The sequence below is a fragment of the Phaseolus vulgaris genome, chromosome 7 (genome assembly GCF_051622355.1).
Source record: "Phaseolus vulgaris cultivar YP4 chromosome 7, ASM5162235v1, whole genome shotgun sequence".
Classification (NCBI taxonomy): domain Eukaryota; kingdom Viridiplantae; phylum Streptophyta; class Magnoliopsida; order Fabales; family Fabaceae; genus Phaseolus; species Phaseolus vulgaris.
The window spans coordinates 57,610,731-57,629,688 of record NC_143504.1 but is presented as its reverse complement, the minus strand read 5'-3'; the positions used below and the strand labels follow the sequence as shown (position 1 = coordinate 57,629,688).

Below are 18,958 nucleotides of genomic sequence, written 5' to 3'. Positions count from 1 at the left end.
ACAGTTAATAATAATATATTTAGGGGAAGTTGAAAGCATGAAAGCAATGTTTTAAAATAATTGTGTCCATTTTATAGAAAGAATATTTTGTTTGCTTAAAATTTGAAATTAGTTTTAGTATCACAAAATAAGTTAATTTAAATTTATTTTAAGTGAAATTAAAAAATAATATTGTTCTATAATACAATTTATGATTAAATAATGACATAAACGAGTACTGCTAACATACTTTTAATATACTTTCACAATCGATTAAAATTTATTAAAAGTCAATAAAATATAAATGCCACTAATTAAATGAAAAATAAGACTTATAAAATTCTATAAGAATATAAAATTTATCTAGTTTTCATCGTATGGTTGTGGTTTTTTTTCATTCCGTCTCTTTTATTTTTCTTTTGTGCTGGGTTTGCTTTGCATGTTATCTGGATTAATTTATAATAAATTTAATAAAGAATTAAAAAAAACATGTTTCAGAAAATATATATTATAAAAACACTACAACTATAAATTATAGGAGAAGATAAATTTCTCTTTCTTTCCTTACTTGAATGAGTTATAAGAATGAAATATAATAAAATAATGTTGTATATTTTATTTCATCCACTTAATAAATACATGTATATATTAATTTAGAATTAAAAAATAGATTAAAATAATAAAAAATGATTTTAATATAAAGTTTGAAAAATAAACAAAAATGAAAAATCTTAGGTAGAGGAGGCTAGAGCATCAGCATCAGCAGCAGTGAGTAGCAGCGAGCAGCAAGAATGAGTTCTGGTTCAGTGACCAACGCACCACCCTCTTCCTCCTCCTCACCCAACTCTTCCACTGAGTCCCCTGATGGCTTGAAGTTTGGCCAGAAAATCTACTTTGAGGATGTGAGTGTTGCAGCTGCAGCAACAACTCAAGGGACCAAAACAAGTGGTGGGATTTCATCTTCTTCTTCTTCTTCAAAGAAGGGAAGGGGTGGTTCAGCTCAACCAGCTCAGCCTTCTAGATGTCAGGTTCAGGGTTGCAATGTAGATCTGAGTGGAGCTAAGGCTTACTATTCCAGGCACAAGGTTTGTGCCATGCATTCCAAGTCCCCAACTGTCATTGTGGCTAGTCTGGAACAAAGGTTTTGCCAACAGTGTAGCAGGTCACCCTCTTTCACCTCTTTCTGTCTCTCTCTCTCTCTCTCTCTCTCTTTTCGTTTGTTTATTATAGACTTCATAAAAGGAAAATCTTCTTTTGTTTTTGTTATTCTTTAGTTTCTACCTATTTTTGGTGCTGTTGCTATATTGGGAAGTCTGCTTTGTCTTTCATCATCTTACATCCTGTTTTGCTTTTTGCTATTTTTGTAGCAGTTTTTAGCAGTCTACTTTGGTTTACTTTCATCATTTTACATCTTGGTTTTTGCTATTTTTAGTGCTTTTGTTATATTGCTATTATCCTGCTATTTTTAGAAAAAAAAAATAATAAATGGGCTTTCTAATTTACTGATGTGTTTGGATTAGTTTCATGATTAGAAACAATCAAATATTTTTTCCAATGATGGAGGTAAACCACCAAATAGGGGCATCTACTTGTTCATGGTTATGGCTATTATTTTGCATTTATTTTTAAATAGTATTGCTTGTTTCAACTTTCAGGGCATTCATTAAGCTGTTTTGTTCCTTGTGATTGCTCTCTGTAGATTTTCTTTTATTCCTGTTGATTCATGCGCTTCTCTTCATAAAGTGTGTGGGAAGTGAAGCGTTGCAAGTTTGTTTTGTTTTTTGGTTTCTGATGCTACTCAATGATTCTAGAATGGCTCGTGCTTCTAGATCTGATGTATCTGGTGTTACTGTGAGTTATAAATGATATCATAAAAGAGAGAAGAAATTCTCGTGAAAGGAAAGTGGAGTTAGCAAGGGAAGGTAAAAAAGGTGTAGAAATGAGTGTGAAACGTGAACTAAGCTGCATAACATGTCAAACACTGTAGAATGGACTCAAATAAGTGAAGAATTCGTGATTACTCTTTAGACATACTACACCTTCAGGACTGTCAATACATAGATCAATATTTGGAATCATGAAATACTATTTTTCCCCTTTTGATCTGTTATGTGAAGAGGGTAGGAAGAAGAGGAAGAGACTGATATCTTTTGGAAGTTAGATGTTAACAGAGGAGGGATTGAGCTCTTAAATTCCATGGGAAGAGAGAAAAGTGTTCTGTGTTCTTCACTTCTCAATAAAGATTATCATTCTTGTTCCTGAATTCTGATCCAGCTCTTACAAACTGTTTGTCCTTATCTGTTTCATAGTTCAAGCTTGATTGCATCTGAAATTAATTTCCTCTTCAGTGACTCATTGTGCCGGCAAATGTTACTGGGGATACTTTGGGATGTGATTGGTGGCAAAATGATACTAACATGTGTGTAATTCTGGAATTGGATGGTTATCATGATGGAAAAATGCTACTTTTTTGGATTGGGATATCTTAGGAATGATTCTCTTCTTGAAGAACTAAAGTTTTCAAATTAAGATGTACACTTTGTGAAATTTCTAACTTTAGAAACATACAAATTTATGCTCTAATATAATGGTGGATCTCATACACCTTTACTGATCTTGTGTGATGTGGGATCCGTGTGGTATTTTGAAAGAAAATCTCAGCTAAGTGACTTCATGTTTAATCTTATTGAATGATAATGATGAATGTTAATCACTTATGTTGAAAATTGATATTTAACAACTAAAAAGTGTTGGGAATTTCTGAATGCTTATTGATATTGTACATAATGAAACCCTTTGAGTGGTTTTTATTTTTTCTCTCTTCTGCTTTAAGACATGGTTGGAAACATATGGTTTTGATTATCCAATATTTATGGCTTATTGGTAACTAATTGAAGTTAAAGTTGAGTTTCATTCAACTAGGGATAATTGATGGGATGGTCTGTAAATGCTATTTATAATAACTGGCTTGCAGGTTCCTTTTCAATGAAGCTGCATTGGAATATCTACCTTAAACATATTCTATTTCAGTCTAAATTTTGTTTAACTCATTCAATTGTTTTCTATTTCGTAACAAGAGGTTAAACATACCTTAATCTGGGCTTTTAACTTGGCGTTATTATATTCTATATATACACTTACTGTGACCTTAATTTGGAAGGGTCTTATCTCTTGGTGTTACAAAATCTTAAATCATATTCTCTTTCTTTCAAATCTCAATTGTCTAAGACACTTCATCAAGGCTATGTGATCTAGAAAATTTGTGTGTCAGAGAGAGTTACAATTGGTTTGGGTTATAAGCGCAAGTGTATGAAAGTGGTAAGCGTCCACTGTTGTGGAGCAGGGATAACTCTGACCGTGTTAAGTCTAACTTTTGTCTGTTTTGGGCTATTTTTAAGTCCAGGGTTGAAAAGGATATCATTGCACATTTTTTGTGCATTTTTTAAGGTGTATACTATTTTCCATAATGGAATGAACCAGTAAGAGGGATCAAGAAATCAAGAGTGGTGTTATGAATGTGCAAGACAGTGTACTTGCAGTAAAGATAGTCAACCCTTAATGGAAATGTTGTTCAAACTACTAGAGTCCTGAGCATTCTAGAAAAAAGCCTACTAATAAGAAATGAGTTTTGTGTAGGTCTTTTTCTGGGATTTTCATCTATAGGTGTAGATCTGCTTCTTTTGTTTGTCTCATAGTTTTTCTTTGTGGAGTTTTTTCTTAAAAGGTAACCTATGTTTAGATTGGTGTAGATTTGAAGTTCTTTGTTATGTATGAGTTTTGACATGATCTCTTATTATTGCTTGTACTTTTTTTTTCCTTGTTTAATAATACTTGACACTATGCACAAAGTTTTATAATAAATAAAAGTACATTTAAATCATGGATGTTCCTTGATTCTATGTTGAGATGATTTTTCACCCATGCCATTGCAACCCTTAGTTTAAAACCTTTGGCTGTGTAGTCAATTATGTTATCCGTTGTCAAATGGATGAACATTTCTGTGAGATGTGGAAATTACTTCTTATGGAAATATACCTATATTCTTGTGAATTTAAGGAGAAAGAAAAAGAAAGAAAATACTTCAAACACTTACGATTCTGTGGTAACAGCAACATTGCATGTAATGCTAAGAACCAATCTTGTCCTGCTAGAAATTTCAAATTGCTTTCTTTTGTAGCATATTACTTAAACCTGGTAGCATTTATGCTTCTGAAATCTTGTGTCTGCTCATACTATCTTTTATAGCATGCTTTAACATAAACTTGGTAGCATATATATATTTCATAAATGCTAATATCCTCTGTGTTAGTCCTTGCTCAGGTTTCATATGCTTTCTGAATTTGATCAAGGAAAGCGAAGCTGCCGCCGGCGACTTGCTGGCCATAATGAGCGCCGGCGAAAGCCTCCTCCCAGCTCCATATTTACCTCTCGCTATGGCAGGCTTTCTTCCCCTATTTTTGGTTAGAAATTATCAGTAAAACATCAATTCCAAATCTCTCTATGTAGTTACTGCATGTTTGGTTTGGCATCGGATCAACTCAAATGTGGATTTATGATCCACATCCAAATTCAAAACTACTTTAAGTAATATCCATGTTTTACATCCAAAAATACACATAAAATCATTAAATAGAAACCAATCTTAGAGATAAAAGATAATTAGATCTAAATAGTTTATAATTAATGATTCTAGTAGTGCAAGCACACATGTAATGTATCCTAGGAAGTATCAATAATTTCAGATTTTGCTCTTCCTTGCCTAAAAAACATTCAACTGTTTCACTCATGTTTAGCAGATAACAATGGCAGAGCTGGTAGCTTTCTGATGGAATTTGCTTCATATCCAAAGCTTTCATTGAGAAACACCTTGCCAACTCCAAGATCAGACGAGCCACTACCCGGAAACCATGCTGCAGCATTAACCTGGCAGGGCAGCTCAGAAACAGCATCTGAATTTTTTCTGCATGGATCAGGGAGTGGTGGAACAAGCTTCCTTGGTTCCAAACATCCTTTAATGGAAAGCTACACCACTGACTCAAACTGTGCTCTCTCTCTTCTGTCAAATCAAACATGGGGTTCCAGGACCACACAACCAAGTGTTGAGCTCAACAACAACAACCACAACTTGTTGAATTTCAATGGGAGCTCCATGGCACAATTCACTGCTGCTTCCTCACAAGTTGCAGCCATGCATCAACTTCCAAATGCCACCTCATGGTACCTGAAGGCCGTTGACTCGCCGGAGGATGTTCCCGATCTCGGCCTTGGCCAAATTTCGCCGTCTCTTCATAGCCATCTTCATGGTGAGCTTGATGTGCCACATCAGGGTAGGCACTACATGGATCTTGAGGAATCCAGGGCCTGTGAGTCTTCTCACTGGTCACTTTAAAGATCTTGGTTGCAATGATAATGTCATTGCAAAACTTGATCAGTTACCAAACTTGAACTATTGCATTATGGTTTCTTTGAACTTTGCAGCATTGAACATTGGTACTTCCTTATTTTGTTTGATGTTATGAGCAAGGTTGGTTGGTAGCCTTGTTTCATGTTGTGGAACTTTTCAGACATTATTATTCTCGTATTGGAACTTATGTTTGCTGGATGGTATCCTTGTTTTATTTTGTGCAAATTTCGTACATGCATAACCTTGTTTTATTAATAATAGAGATGCTGTTAGTAATGACAGGGTGCAAGAAGCAAAAGCTCTACAGGCTGCTTCTTACATTAGGCAATTACTTTGTGCACCATATCAATGCATCCAATTTCAGTACGAAAAGACGAAAATGCTCTTAAATAAAATGGAAGTACATATAAAAATACATTCCGAAACTCTTTTTACAAAATATGTTTCTGGATCTTCTCTTCCAAATTGAATTTTTTATATCACGGATTCTTTTATGCAAATGAGATTTTGATTTTTGTTTTCAAAACACAATAGTTTTTTTTAAATGTATTATTTTCAATTTTGTATTTTCATTTTTGAAATAAAAGGCATTTTTAGAAATTTAAACTATGTAGGGTGCAAGTAAAAAAGATTTGGTGTAGAAAGAATTTGCCCTCTAATATTTTTAGTGTTTTCATAAGGGGTTTTTAAGATAGAAAAATAGGAAAAGAAAGTGAAGAATAATATGAAAGAGGATTTATAAATTAGCTTATGACAAGTTTATTTTAGCTTATAAAAAAATAATTTAAAATTTTCTTATCTTTTATTTTTCGTAGAAGTTTGTATGGGAAAATTTATCCAAACATATTTTAGTATTTCTTTATTTTAGATCGTAAAATATTCAAATCAATTGTATTCAGTTATTCATATTAACTTGTAGACGTTTTTACCATGCACACGTTTTATGTAAATTTTATGGTTAAAATTAACTTGAACAAATATTCAAAAGTTAGTTGTATTCAATTATTCAAAAATTAAATTAAGTATAGTTAATTCCTTAATAATCCTAAAATAAATCAGTGTATACTTCCTAGCTTTTACATATTCTAAATTTGTAAATAAAAGTTGAAGGGGTAATAATAATGCAAAGGATCCAAAAAGTGGTTTTACAAAATAGTGTAGCTACCTTGAACTTGAGACGCAAAAGAGTGGAAGCTACTGAAACGAAAAAGGAGAAGAATGCCGAAAGCTTTTTTTTCATTTTTGTTAGGATCGAATATATGTTAAGAAAAAGCATATGCTAAAATTTTGTTTATTTAATCTTATTAAGAATTTGTTCTTGTAAATGAAGATGTTCTTTCTATCATCTCCTCATAAGCTATTTTCCCCAATATATACTGTCACTTCTAGAAGGAAAGTACTTTAAATTCTTTTCATTTCAATCCAAAAATACACTTAGTAAAAGAGAGTTTGAAAATTGTTTTGTATATCAAATAACCTAAGTTCTAACCATGCAAATAACTTTTACACTATCATCTAATTATAATTAGTTATATGTTACATATATATATATATATTAATTATTATAATAATTATCTTATAAGTTGTGTTAATGGTTGGGGATCCATATTAAAAATAAAAACATTTCATAATATATAAGTGGATGTAAACCTCATCTTATGAGTTAATTTTGTAAAATTGAATTAGGCTTAAAGTTCACTCTCTAATATAGTATCAAAATCATTTAAAGTCTATCCTAATGAGAATATGTTAGACTTATAAGGTCACCTGCTATCAGGTTGATATTAGACTACCAATAAATATATAGTCTTACGCACACGGGTTGGTAGGTCTGGGCATGAGAGGGTGAGTTGGAAATATACATCAACTACAAATAAAAATATTTGATAATATATAAGTGGATGCAAACCTAATCTTATGAGACATTTTTTTATATGAGTTAAACTTAAAGCCTATTTCCTAATATGAATATTTCCATATTCTATATAAAGATTATGATATATTTTCTTTAAGATTTTTTCCATAAACACAAGATATATTTTGCTTTAATTAGATATACAAGGATAATTTAAACGTGCACTTTTGTTAAGTGCTTAACATTATTCCATAACACAATGATTCTGTAGAAACTGTTTGTTTGGTTTTCACGCAATCCATAATTTATTATTTCCTTTGTCCAATGTTCTTGAATATATCCTTTTCACACCAATGCTCAAATCACTACAAAACCAAGCTTTGTTGTGCACCATTAGCAAGTAGCACTTAACCACAATCTCCCTTCCAATCACACACATAAACTTTGTCTGCTAAAAACTCTACACAGAATGGGGAACAAAAGCTCAGCACCTTCAAAGGCAAAATATAGCAGCCATGGAGCAAAGATGGCTTCAAAAGAACCACCCCATATGGTTCCAAGGGCAAAGGCGTACCGAACAGAACATCAACATGGTAACAAACCACTGCGCAATGATGAAGCTTTCTCCAGTTACATCAAAGATTCGAGGTTTAAAATGAGGAGCAAGTCAAGCATTGGAGGCCATGATCAGGATCATAGCAGCAACAACGCTATACCTGTGGATGTGGCTAATGAATCCAACCACAGAAACAAGGAAAATGAAAAAGACCATTTCTCAGATTTTATTGTGAATGCTAGGAAGAAGTTAAGGACTGTCACCAGAAGGAACAGCTCCATCAAAACAGGGTAAGATAAAAAACAGGCGTCTTCTGCACTTCACCTTCCTTGTTCAGGAAACTGCGTTAGAATAAGCACAATTTCTTGCATCTTTCTTTAGCAAGTTTCTCTTGTATTTTTTTTCTTTTTGAGTGCTTATCATCCACATATATAATAATATTTCAATAAAGAGTGCTGATATGTTAAAAATTTCTGTGCCAAATTATATTTTCTAAACTTTTCTAAACTTGAACAATTTATATTAAACTTTAAACCTAACTCAATTCCATAAAAATACTCAATAAAATTAGGTTTGCAACCACTTATATACAATGAAAAACTCTAATCTCTAAAAGATGTGAGATCTACAACAATTTAAGATTAAATTCTAAACTGGTGTTATTCAATCTAGTTGTTAAAGTAATTTGATAAAATTATGAAGGTAATTTTTTTTTTGACAAAATTAAAATTTTGTCTCCTATACTTTATTTTAATTTTTGAATCTTTTACTTTTTCACCCAACTCTATTCTTGTTTTTTTACACTCCAATATTTACTTTAAATTTTTTTGTCCTTTAGTTTGTAAAATAATGAAAAGAAAAGTTTTGTTAATACTATAAAGTAAAAAGAAATATATTTGACACGTTTTATAATAATATTTTTCAATTAAAAATAAAATAAAATAATAAAATGTGAAGTGTTTTATTCTGTTAATATATCAGCAACTATGGAACAACTTCAGGTGGCTCATATAACTAAGGATACTTGAATGGTCAATAATGGGTTATGGACAGAAAGTCTAAGCATATTCTAATTCTCATAGTTTTTATGCTATGAATAACACATTTTTTTTACGGATCACGTACAGATATGTTTTTAAGGTTTCTTTGAAATAAAAGTATAGGAGTTATAAATGATAAAATTTCAGTGGATGTTAGATAAAGTATATATAAACTTGTATATATTTTATGTATATGGAATTATATAAATACACAATAAAAACATCTTTATTTATTTTTTTTACCATCTTTTTATATAATTTTCTTATAAAAAAATTTGTATATTTTTTAAAATTATAGTCTAACTCATTTAAATATAACCTTAGACTAGACAAAAAGTAAAGTGTTACTATGTTTGACATTATTGCGTACAATTATCCTAAAAAAAATTATTAAATAATTTAATTTATGTTTTAATTAAATATTTTATTATTAAAAAAGTTGTCAAGTGGTTATTTAAAAAAAAAGTGACTGTGAAACTATTTTTTATCATTTTGACAGATATAATTCTCATTGTGTTCTAGTTACTACAACTTTAATCCATGACAGATTATTGTTGATGAGACTATATAAGTTGATATTTTATGATAAAAGATTAACAAACCAAAGATTTATAGTAAAAAAAATCATTTTAGTATTACATTATTAATTATATGACATATTAGATTAAATAAGTTTTTGCAAAAATTTAAGATCAATAAATGTTGTTTACATATTCAAAAATATAAACGAATGTCATAAACATTATACTAAAAAGGAGACGTTCAAACCTTTGAAAATATAATATAATATAATTAAGATTAACGGTAAAAATGGGTTAATTCTAATTAGACTTTTTTAAAACCTTTGATTTACAGTATTGGTTCCTTGATTTTGAATTATTAAAAAAAATCACATTAATTATAATCAGACATTTAGATTTATTTATTTAAAAAATTAATATTTAAGCAATTAAGTAAGTTGAAAATATAATTTAGTTTGATTAATTATTTAAGTGACATAAACTAATATATTAATATGGTGGAGTATTTATATATAAATAGGAATTAGGATTGGTGATGGGTTTTTTTAGTTTTAGACATAAGAATGGGTAATGTGTTAGCAAAAGAAAAGAAAAGAAAAACGTGAAAGTATAGGTGATTGATGTGGAAGTGAAGTAGCTTTATTTGATCATGCATTGTACCGTTGATTTCAGAACCTGATGCCATTTTAGTTTTCCAGGGCTCGTGTTTGTGTACATAAATGGTTTATTTTCTCTAGAAGGATGCCAAACCAAATTTGGGTACAATCATTCATATTTGCACAGGCTTTGTGGAGCACAGGCTTTAGATTCCCATCCACAAAAACCTTCAAAGGACAAAATTAAATGCTCATGTAATAATTTCTCGCAATTTTTTTATGCTTACATCACAAACTAATAATATTCTTTTTTTACTGGACTCCAACAATATTCTTAATCTACTTAACCTTCAAAATCAACGTAAAACAAGTGCAGTAGTTGCTGTAAGCAGTAATAACAAGATGCTTGTGCAAATTCAATGTATCTTTCAGTTATCTCTTTGTTTTGGTTCGTAACACTAGACTTTAGAGTTTAAAAACAGTATAAAACAAAGTAGTTAAATTAGGTTAGACTAAGACCATAAGTTGTTTGGCTAGGTATGTGAAGCTTAATTCAAATTAAGTCAAATTTAGTCTTAAGTTAGATGGAGTCAAGTTATATGTCAACCTGAAATTAATAAATAAGGAATATATTAAACTATGTAAGGTTAAGTCCAATTTGAATTTGGTTCAAGTCAAGAAAGATTGAGTCAAAATGGACCCAAATCATGCAAGATCAAATCGACTTAGGTCAAACCTAAGTTAAGTTAGGTTAAGTTGGGTCAAACCTAGTTTATACTAGATTGGTCAGACCTAACTTAGGTTGAATTCAACTAGGTGTAACCTAATTTAGGTTGGGACTGAATTGGCTGAGCTCATGTCAATCTAGGCCGCCCAACTAAACTCATGATCAACTCAATTGAGCTTAGTCTATGCAGGATGAGTAAGACCAAGTTGATATTTGTCCATACTTTATAGAGTCAAGTCAAGCTTAAGTCACACTAGATCAAGTTGAGTTGAGTTTAAGTCACACTAGGTTAGGTTAAACTGATCTTAATCAAGTTAGGTTTGATTAGGTTGAACCCACGTTAGGCTAGATCTAACCAAGGTGGGCTGCTTCTTCCTGCACCTCCATACCTTCTTCTCTCACCTCCATAGATTTTTGTATTTCCAAAAATACCCCTCTGTAATATTTCGGATTACATAATCCGGAAGTCATTTTTCAAATTTGTAATTAGCTTCCGGATTATATAATCCGGAAGTCTTTTTTCAGATGCATGATTACTTTCCGAATTACATAATCCAGAAGTCTTTTTTAACTTCCAGATTATGTAATCCGGAAGTCTTTTTTCAAATGCGTTTCCGGATTACATAATCCGGAAGTTATTCTATGGGGGTGGCACAAGAAGAATAAAAATGTATTTTCATGTTGTGTATGGAGGTGCCAGAAGAAGATATGGAGGTGCAGGAAGAAACAGTCACCAAGGTGAACTCACTTCAAAATTTGGTCTAACCAGGTTAAGCCCACATGTTGAATTACGCATAAGTGTTGGAATGTCTAATAGATAGAGAATAACACTAGAGTTTATAATTGTTTATCTATAACTTGTTAAGTATTTTTTCTTTAAGAATTTTTTAAAGAATTCTACTAATCAAATTTGATTATAACGATTACATCAACCAGTTTTGGTTAATCTCTCCATAAGTTTGAGAATTGAAGTATTTTTAGTTGTCACTCCTAACTACAATAAAAAAAAGATAAATTGAAGGAAAGTTAACTCTCACGAAGAGAATATGAACCGAGAACTTCCTTGCAAGTTCATAACTTTACGAAACAAAGAATATAAAAGCTTGAAACTCTTTTACTAAAGAAAAGATTGTTGAAAATCCCACATCGACTAAAAATAATGGACATTTCATAATATATAAATGAGTACAAACCTTACTTTATGAATCAGTTTTGCAAGATTGAGTTAGGTTTAAATTTACCTCTTAATATGGTATTAGAATCATTTTAGAGTTTATTCTAATGAGAAATTTTCACCATTTAACAATGAATTAATTAAACATATTATTGTATAGTCCAAGCTAAGAAAACAACCGTGAAGATTTTCATATATATGAATTCTAACTCTTGTAAACAGAATAAATATTAGAAGATTGATTGGGGTAGCAAAACGGAAATATTTATAAGTATGTATTGTTTTAGAATGTAAATTGAACAATAGACGAATAAAAGTGCAATATATCTATTTGAAATATTTATATAAGATAATGAGAATTTTTATTTATTTTTTATACCATTTTAAAAATAAATTATAAAACAAAAACAAGATGATAATTTTCTAAGTATTTGAAAGAATTATGTTCTGGAATCAAACGATATTAAAATATTTATAAAATATGCCTGATTATAGCATGGTGTCTAGTATAAAAAAAGGTCTTAAAAGTAAATTATTTACATGCTAATAAATTGTCTTGCTAAATCATTGGTCTAATTATGCTAGCATTAGGAATCAAGAATAAAATTGTTGATTAATAACAATAAATAGAGATATGAAAAGTATAATTAAAGAAAAAGGAAAGTGTGTTACTTCCTAGCTTCCAGAACTTTGAAATAAATTTTTAACAGAAATATTGAAATGGAAAAGCAAGTGAGAAGGTGTTTTTTGAAAGCCAAGTTTAAGAAATTGACTCAAACAAAGAAGAAAAGATGATCATATTATATAACAAATAGAAACAGAACAAAGAGAGTGCAGAATAAAACATGGATGGAATCTACAGTGTGAAAACTGGAATTCTTTCTATGCAAATCTCTCCTTAATACTAATCTGTTTCTACATTATTTTATAGCCAAACAATTTCCCCAAGATTAAATTACTATAGATCAGATTAACTCTATTTCAAAAATATTTGTTGGTTTTAGTTTAATTTTGGGAAAATAATTGCTTTTATAAAGATGTCTTAAAAAGTAAATTATTTTTTAAACAAATTAATTTCACATTTTAATACCTCGTACTAATCTTCTAACTTTGTGTTTTCCTTTGGTTCTGCAACTTTTTGGTTTCGTTTTTGTTGTTTATCATTTATCTTGTTTGTATTTATTCCTATTTTTCAATTGGGGCAATAGAAAACTGTTGCAATTGGTTTGGCATTTTAAAATTAGAAACTGCTGCAATCATCATAGCATTGTGAAACCAAAGAAATGAAAAGAAGATAAAAATAAAACGAAAAAAAGGTAGAGTAACAAATAAAATAAATAAATAAATTAGATATATTTAGTAAATTTTATAAAGTATATTATAATCATAAAATTTAGTACAAACGTACTTTCATTATTGGAATTGTTTCAATATATTAGGAATAGAGAATATTCGGATTAACAGAGATGAGTATTAATATGAGTATTGCTTATATTTTTTAATTTTGAAAACAGGAAAAAAGGTATGTACATGTTCATTTAGTCTCGTCTTTATATTTATCTCTCTTTTAAATAACTAAAATATCTTGATTTATGCAGTATCCTATTTTAAATTTTATTTATATAATTAAAATTTCTTTATTACTATTTGATTAAAAAATGCATATTTTTAATATTAAATTCTTGATGCGAACACATATATACTCATTATAAGAGATAAAGAAAAACACAAATTTTATATTTATCAAATATGAGAAACATCAACCTTGAAAGATAGCAACCTTCTATCTTCATTTCAAAAATCAAGATAAAAGTTTCCTGGTAATAATATCAGAGCCAAGCATAATCCAAGGTAAAATCTCTAAAAGAAATTTCAGAAAACTTAGTTTTTCCATTATTTGATTATACACTTAGTATCAAAGTCCCCATGATATAAAATTGTAAATGCTTAAACTTCAGAGAAACGTTCCTCATATTCCCCACAACTATATTAAAATGGATAATTAAAAAATTTGCAAGGATGTTGCATTAGACTCGGTCAACAATAGCATGTTAATTAACAAGATGGCTTTTCAAACGTATCTTTCCTTTTCATTGTCTTGCAAATCTCCCGCACTATTAAACCAAGTTTCTGCACCTCTTGCAGATTGCAACCACTCCTCTCTAAATATCTCATATAACTAGTCACCCCCTCAAAGTTTTTGAACTCATCAACTTTTACAACATCAATGGGGAATAAAAACTCAGCAACTTCAAGGGCACGTAGTGACAAGAGAGCAAAGCTAGGTTCAATAGAACCACAACCGCGCAATGTTGTTTCAAGGCAAAGGCAACTCTCAACAAAGTCAGAGGTGGTGAATGTTAGGGCGTACCCAACAGAAAAACAAGGTGAGAAACCATTATGTGATGATCACACTTTCTCCAATTACATTCAACGTACTAACTATAAAATCAGGAGCAACTCAAACATTGGTTGCCATGAGGGCCAGAGAGACCCTAAGTATGCAGATCATGTGACTAATGGAATCAACAACAACAATGAAAACGAAAGAGACCCTTTTTCAGATTATATTCAGAATGCTAGGAAGAAGTTGAGAATGAGAACTTTATCTAGAAATACTTACTGAAAGAGGGTAGACCATGAGCATTCAATTTGAGCTAAAGCTACTTGAATTATAGTAATGTAATGTTGGTTACCTTTTTATCTCATGGATGGTGTGCCTTCAATCTTCGTCGCTGAGTGGAGTAACTCTTCCGTATTTCTGGAGCAGTTTCGCTTGCGTGTATTTACCTTCAAATTTTAACAAGATCAAACTTCTGAGAACAGCATTTAACAATGACGAATTATTCATAGAAACATCTCCAATAAGTAAAGAACCATTGGCATAATGTAAGAGATATCTCATCCACTCCCCAACCTTACAACCAAAAAATTCCATCCCAGATCGTGGCTCATACATTTATATGAATTTAAACATTTTAGTGTTACTTTATAGGATAATACTATGCAGCCAAAATTCAAAAAGAAAAAGTTCACTGTAATAAAGTCTGATTGAATGAATTTATATAATTAATTCTTCAAGAGATGGCTAATTTCTACAATTAATAACAACCATACATTTTGTTATGTAATATCCATGTCAAGTTCAAGTCGGATCACAATCTTTATAAATGGAGCCTAAAATTTAAAACTTGTGGCGTAAACAACTGTGAAATTTTCTGATATGAACTGAAAAGTTTCACAAACTGTATATCAACCAATCCATTTCCTGAAATAGGGCAGGCACGATGTCCCTTGGCATGGATGAAGATGAGGCAGACTCCTATCTGAATTCATAGGAATATTGGCACCAGAAGCGTTATAAGTCCATTCATCGACCACCACCACACCAGATGTAAGGTTATCAAGTTCCATTGAAATAAGCATTGAAAGCTTGCAGTACTTGCTTGACAACACAACAAATCTGATAATGTCCACTGCTGTTCACATCAGAAATCTACAATTTAGTGGTCATCTTCATTGGTTCCAGGGCAGTTGGCCAAAAGGGCATCACTTGATTCGTACTGAACAAATAAGGAAGGAAAAAATGATCAGAGTTAGAGGCTTATTTCTCAATCCAATTGGATATGCTATCTCATCTGATAAAAATATCTTAAAATGAACTGTTACTCACTACCTAGAAATAAATCAAGTATTTACTCACTTTGCATCCACAGAAGAGACAATAATTAAATTCATCCCTCAGTTTCATCAAAACATCGTTCAATTCCTGCATCCATTACATCCCCGTCACCAACACCATCAAAATTGCAATAAATACAAACGTAGACTAACTAAGTTCACAATAATGAGCTCAAAAAAATAACAAATAAATTACAATAATTTCTGTATTCAGTTTCCAGACTATTTTGGGCAAGAAACATAAATGAGAACCAAAAACTGGGTCAAAAGAAATATAATATAAATGAAAAAGTTATGGTTAAGTTACATGCCTCTTCTGTAATTTCTTCCTCTTCTTCATCCTCCGAATCATCATCATCATCCTTTTGTGGCTCCAAAATTTCCCTATTTTCCAATTGGTCAAGGGCAGCCTTTGCCTTATTATAATTAATTATAACTCTCTTACTCTGCCACTGTGACTTCTGCCTAGACCCAAATTCTTTCATTAGGTCCTCCTCTTTCATCCTTTTCCTGTCCATCATGATTACCTCCTTTTTCCTCTTCTCCTTGTGGGGATCTTCTAATCCTACACCAGCTCGTGACCGCCGAATTTCAATTCCCACTGGTTCGGCCCTGCCTGAGCCCTGCTTGCCAAGGGCAGAACCTGGAGTGTAACCCATCTGTTTGAGAAGCTTAAACCCAATGTTGGATTGTGGTATTGGAGCTTCCACTTTTGCTAATGTTTGCTCATCCTCTTCTTGTTGCTTCCTTTCTCTTTCAAGTTTTCGCCGTTCTTGCCAGCTTAGAGTTTTCAACCTGTTCTTTGAAGGGTTGACCGAAGGATCTTTCTTGCTTGAAATCTGCATGAAATAGAGCGATTTAACATCACTTTGTACATTAACAGTAAATTGTAAAATAAAAGGCTAAGGAAAATTAATCATCTGGCAATAACTTCTTGAAAAGGCAAACAATATAGCCCTCAGTATTCATGCTTCATTTTTTAACTGATTACTCAAATTTGGTCTGCCTAAGATACAAGCGACATCAACAATGATCCTCAAAGCTTAAAATGGATATCCGATCATCCCGTTGATGTATCTTTGAACACCAATTTGATCCCTACAGATGTGCATTTACATCAATTTTTAATTCAAATTCTTCAAAAACTAACTTACAAAGTTGAGTGTACCTTTCAAGGTTTAATTTCAAATATTTACTCTTATTTTTTTTATGAAAACAGAACTTCTGTATACGGCCTACTGCATGTATATAAAAAGTGGGAGAAAAAACAAAAATGCACACCCGCACATACACAGACAAAGTTACGATCTGCACCCACAATTGTGACTGCACATCAAGGTTTTATCAAGTCTCCGAAACCGCAATTGCAGCTGCATTTGTCTCCAAGACCAAGGATTGAGACAAAATTGCAACCTTGACTACTACAGGAAAGCAAAATTTCTACAACTTAAAAAAAAACAAATTTTCACCCAAGAAACTTAGGCGCATCAGAATTACTGTGAACGGACACCAAACTGATTAGCAAAAAGCATAAAGCGACAACTTTTTCAGAGCTTAAACTTCAATTCCAAAACCAAATTGTAAAACCATGTGAAAGTAACTAGAGGGGCAAGGGAAGGGGGGAAGTTAAAGACCTAATTTCATTCATACGCCATGGCAGAATCAAAACGACAACAGAGAAGGGTAAAACGGTGAAGGAACTATTAACCTTTTTGGATGAAGTCATATTGGGCGGGTCGAAAACATCGGAAGGAAGAAACTGAGAAAGGTCACCCATGTAGTCATCTTCTTGCTCCTTGTTTCCTTGGGCACCGTTTTCTCTCGCTCCCTTCGCCGGTGATGAAGCCATCGCCACCAAAAACTACAATGAGCTTACAAAGACGCGTGCCGATCATGAATGTGCTTCTAAATGGGCCCGTCAAGCCCATTGATTGTAATTCAATTTCGGTAGACCCAACAGAATATTTGGGAATAGACTGTTTCTTCCTGCACCTCCATATCTTCTTTTGTCACCTCCATACACAACATGAAAATAGATTTTTATCCTTCTTGTGTCACCCCCATAGAGTAGTTTCCGGATTATATAATTCGAAAACTCATTTGAAAAAAGACTTCCGGATTACATAATCTGGAACTTAAATAAGACTTCCGGATTATGTAATTCGGAGAATAATCATGCATCTGAAAAATGGCTTTCAGATTATGTAATCCGGTAGCTAATTACAAATTTGAAAAATAACTTCCAGATTACGTAATCCGAAATATTATAAAAAGGTATTTTTGGAAATTTGAAAACTTATGGAGGTGAGTATGGAGGTGCAGGAAGAAACAGTCTTGAGAATAAGTATGGGTAGGCAATGCGGGTCATTGAATTTCTTCATTCACCTCCATACTTTCTTTATGTACTTCCATACTTTTAGTCAAAAATAAAATTTATTCTTAATAAAATTTAAATTTAGATTTAAATTTAAATTTAAGTTCCTGCATCCTTAATTGATGCCTTCGTTTTAATGCAGATAATATTTCGAATTCTAAATTTAAAAGTGGTAATATCTTTTTGTAAAATTTAGAATACAAAATTAATTTTTAAATCTTATAATTTAAAAACCAAATTTAAGAAATGATTTTTTACCGGTCAGAGTTGAATGAATCATGTCACTTGACATTGGTGATCCACCGATCGGGTGAACTGGTTACATTAAATAGTAAATAAATAATATATATATGATAACATCTTATAAATATTAATGTTTGTTGTGGTTATATTTTACATTGATGGTGAAGATATCATAATTCAAAAAACTTTTCCTTAACCTTTATACCACTTCTACCCTTCTCACCTTTAAATAACAAATTTGATTTTACCGAGATCAATTCAAAATAGAAATTTCATTTTAACATATACTAAATAAAAGAGTAAATTTCTACAAAGTTGTAACTTAGAGAAAGAAACTTCAATTCTATAATATATATATATATATATTTTGAGTAGTATAGCACATTTTTACAAAATAAGACTAAATTGGCATTAGTAAAAATAAAGAAAAAAAGTCAGATAAGAAGTTACAAAGTATCAAATAGAAAAAAGACAAAATTTTGTTTTATTTGTATTTTAGTGAGTTTGTTTGTGTTTATTTTAAAAAATATCTATTTAATAAAATAAGGATAATTTTTTATTTTTTAATGCTTTGTCTAGTAGTTTTATTTTAATAAAATATTATTTATTTAATTAAACAATTACATCTATTGTTAATAAGTAACCAGTTTTATATAAATTAATTGTAAAATAGTTTTAAAAAAATGAATATTAATCGTTTTAATTTATGATAGATAAATTGTTTCGTTATTTCGATTTTTTCACATTTAATACATCTCTTTGAAATTAAACTACAATTATTTTTATTTATTTATTTTTAAATAAAAAA

At 31.0% G+C, this 18,958-nt stretch overlaps 2 protein-coding genes across 3 annotated transcripts; one reads left to right on the top strand and one right to left on the bottom strand.

Moving 5' to 3' along the window:
• The first annotated feature begins 707 nt into the window (after positions 1 to 707).
• Positions 708 to 5,597, top strand: LOC137830624 (squamosa promoter-binding-like protein 17). Of its 2 annotated transcripts, none has more exons than XM_068638074.2 (3): positions 708 to 1,141; positions 4,300 to 4,439; positions 4,776 to 5,597. In XM_068638074.2, exons 1-3 carry the CDS (start codon positions 771 to 773, stop codon positions 5,366 to 5,368), a joined length of 1,104 nt encoding a protein of 367 aa, XP_068494175.1. In that variant the 5' UTR covers positions 708 to 770; the 3' UTR covers positions 5,369 to 5,597. The 2 variants fall into 2 exon arrangements, with proteins under 2 accessions (XP_068494175.1, XP_068494174.1); XM_068638073.2 differs by having other exon boundaries at positions 713 to 1,141; positions 4,773 to 5,597.
• Positions 5,598 to 14,900: 9,303 nt separating this feature from the next.
• LOC137830623 (D111/G-patch domain-containing protein) lies at positions 14,901 to 17,468 on the bottom strand. The gene is made up of 4 exons (XM_068638072.2): positions 17,242 to 17,468; positions 15,845 to 16,372; positions 15,556 to 15,621; positions 14,901 to 15,415 (listed from the first exon to the last, which is right to left on the bottom strand). Exons 1-4 carry the CDS (start codon positions 17,380 to 17,382, stop codon positions 15,356 to 15,358), a joined length of 795 nt encoding a protein of 264 aa, XP_068494173.1. The 5' UTR covers positions 17,383 to 17,468; the 3' UTR covers positions 14,901 to 15,355.
• Positions 17,469 to 18,958: the final 1,490 nt, after the last annotated feature.

Excerpts from the sequence above, each read along its gene's own strand:
- LOC137830623 (XM_068638072.2), bottom strand. The coding sequence starts at position 17,382 with ATGGCTTCATCACCGGCGAAGGGAGCGAGAGAAAACGGTGCCCAAGGA. Across the intron at positions 16,373-17,241 it reads ATATGACTTCATCCAAAAAG|ATTTCAAGCAAGAAAGATCC; the intron begins GTTAATAGTTCC and ends TATTTCATGCAG. Across the intron at positions 15,416-15,555 it reads GTCTCTTCTGTGGATGCAAA|TACGAATCAAGTGATGCCCT; the intron begins GTGAGTAAATAC and ends TTATTTGTTCAG.
- LOC137830624 (XM_068638073.2), top strand. The coding sequence starts at position 771 with ATGAGTTCTGGTTCAGTGACCAACGCACCACCCTCTTCCTCCTCCTCA. Across the intron at positions 1,142-4,299 it reads TTTTGCCAACAGTGTAGCAG|GTTTCATATGCTTTCTGAAT; the intron begins GTCACCCTCTTT and ends GTCCTTGCTCAG. Across the intron at positions 4,440-4,772 it reads GCTTTCTTCCCCTATTTTTG|CAGATAACAATGGCAGAGCT; the intron begins GTTAGAAATTAT and ends ACTCATGTTTAG.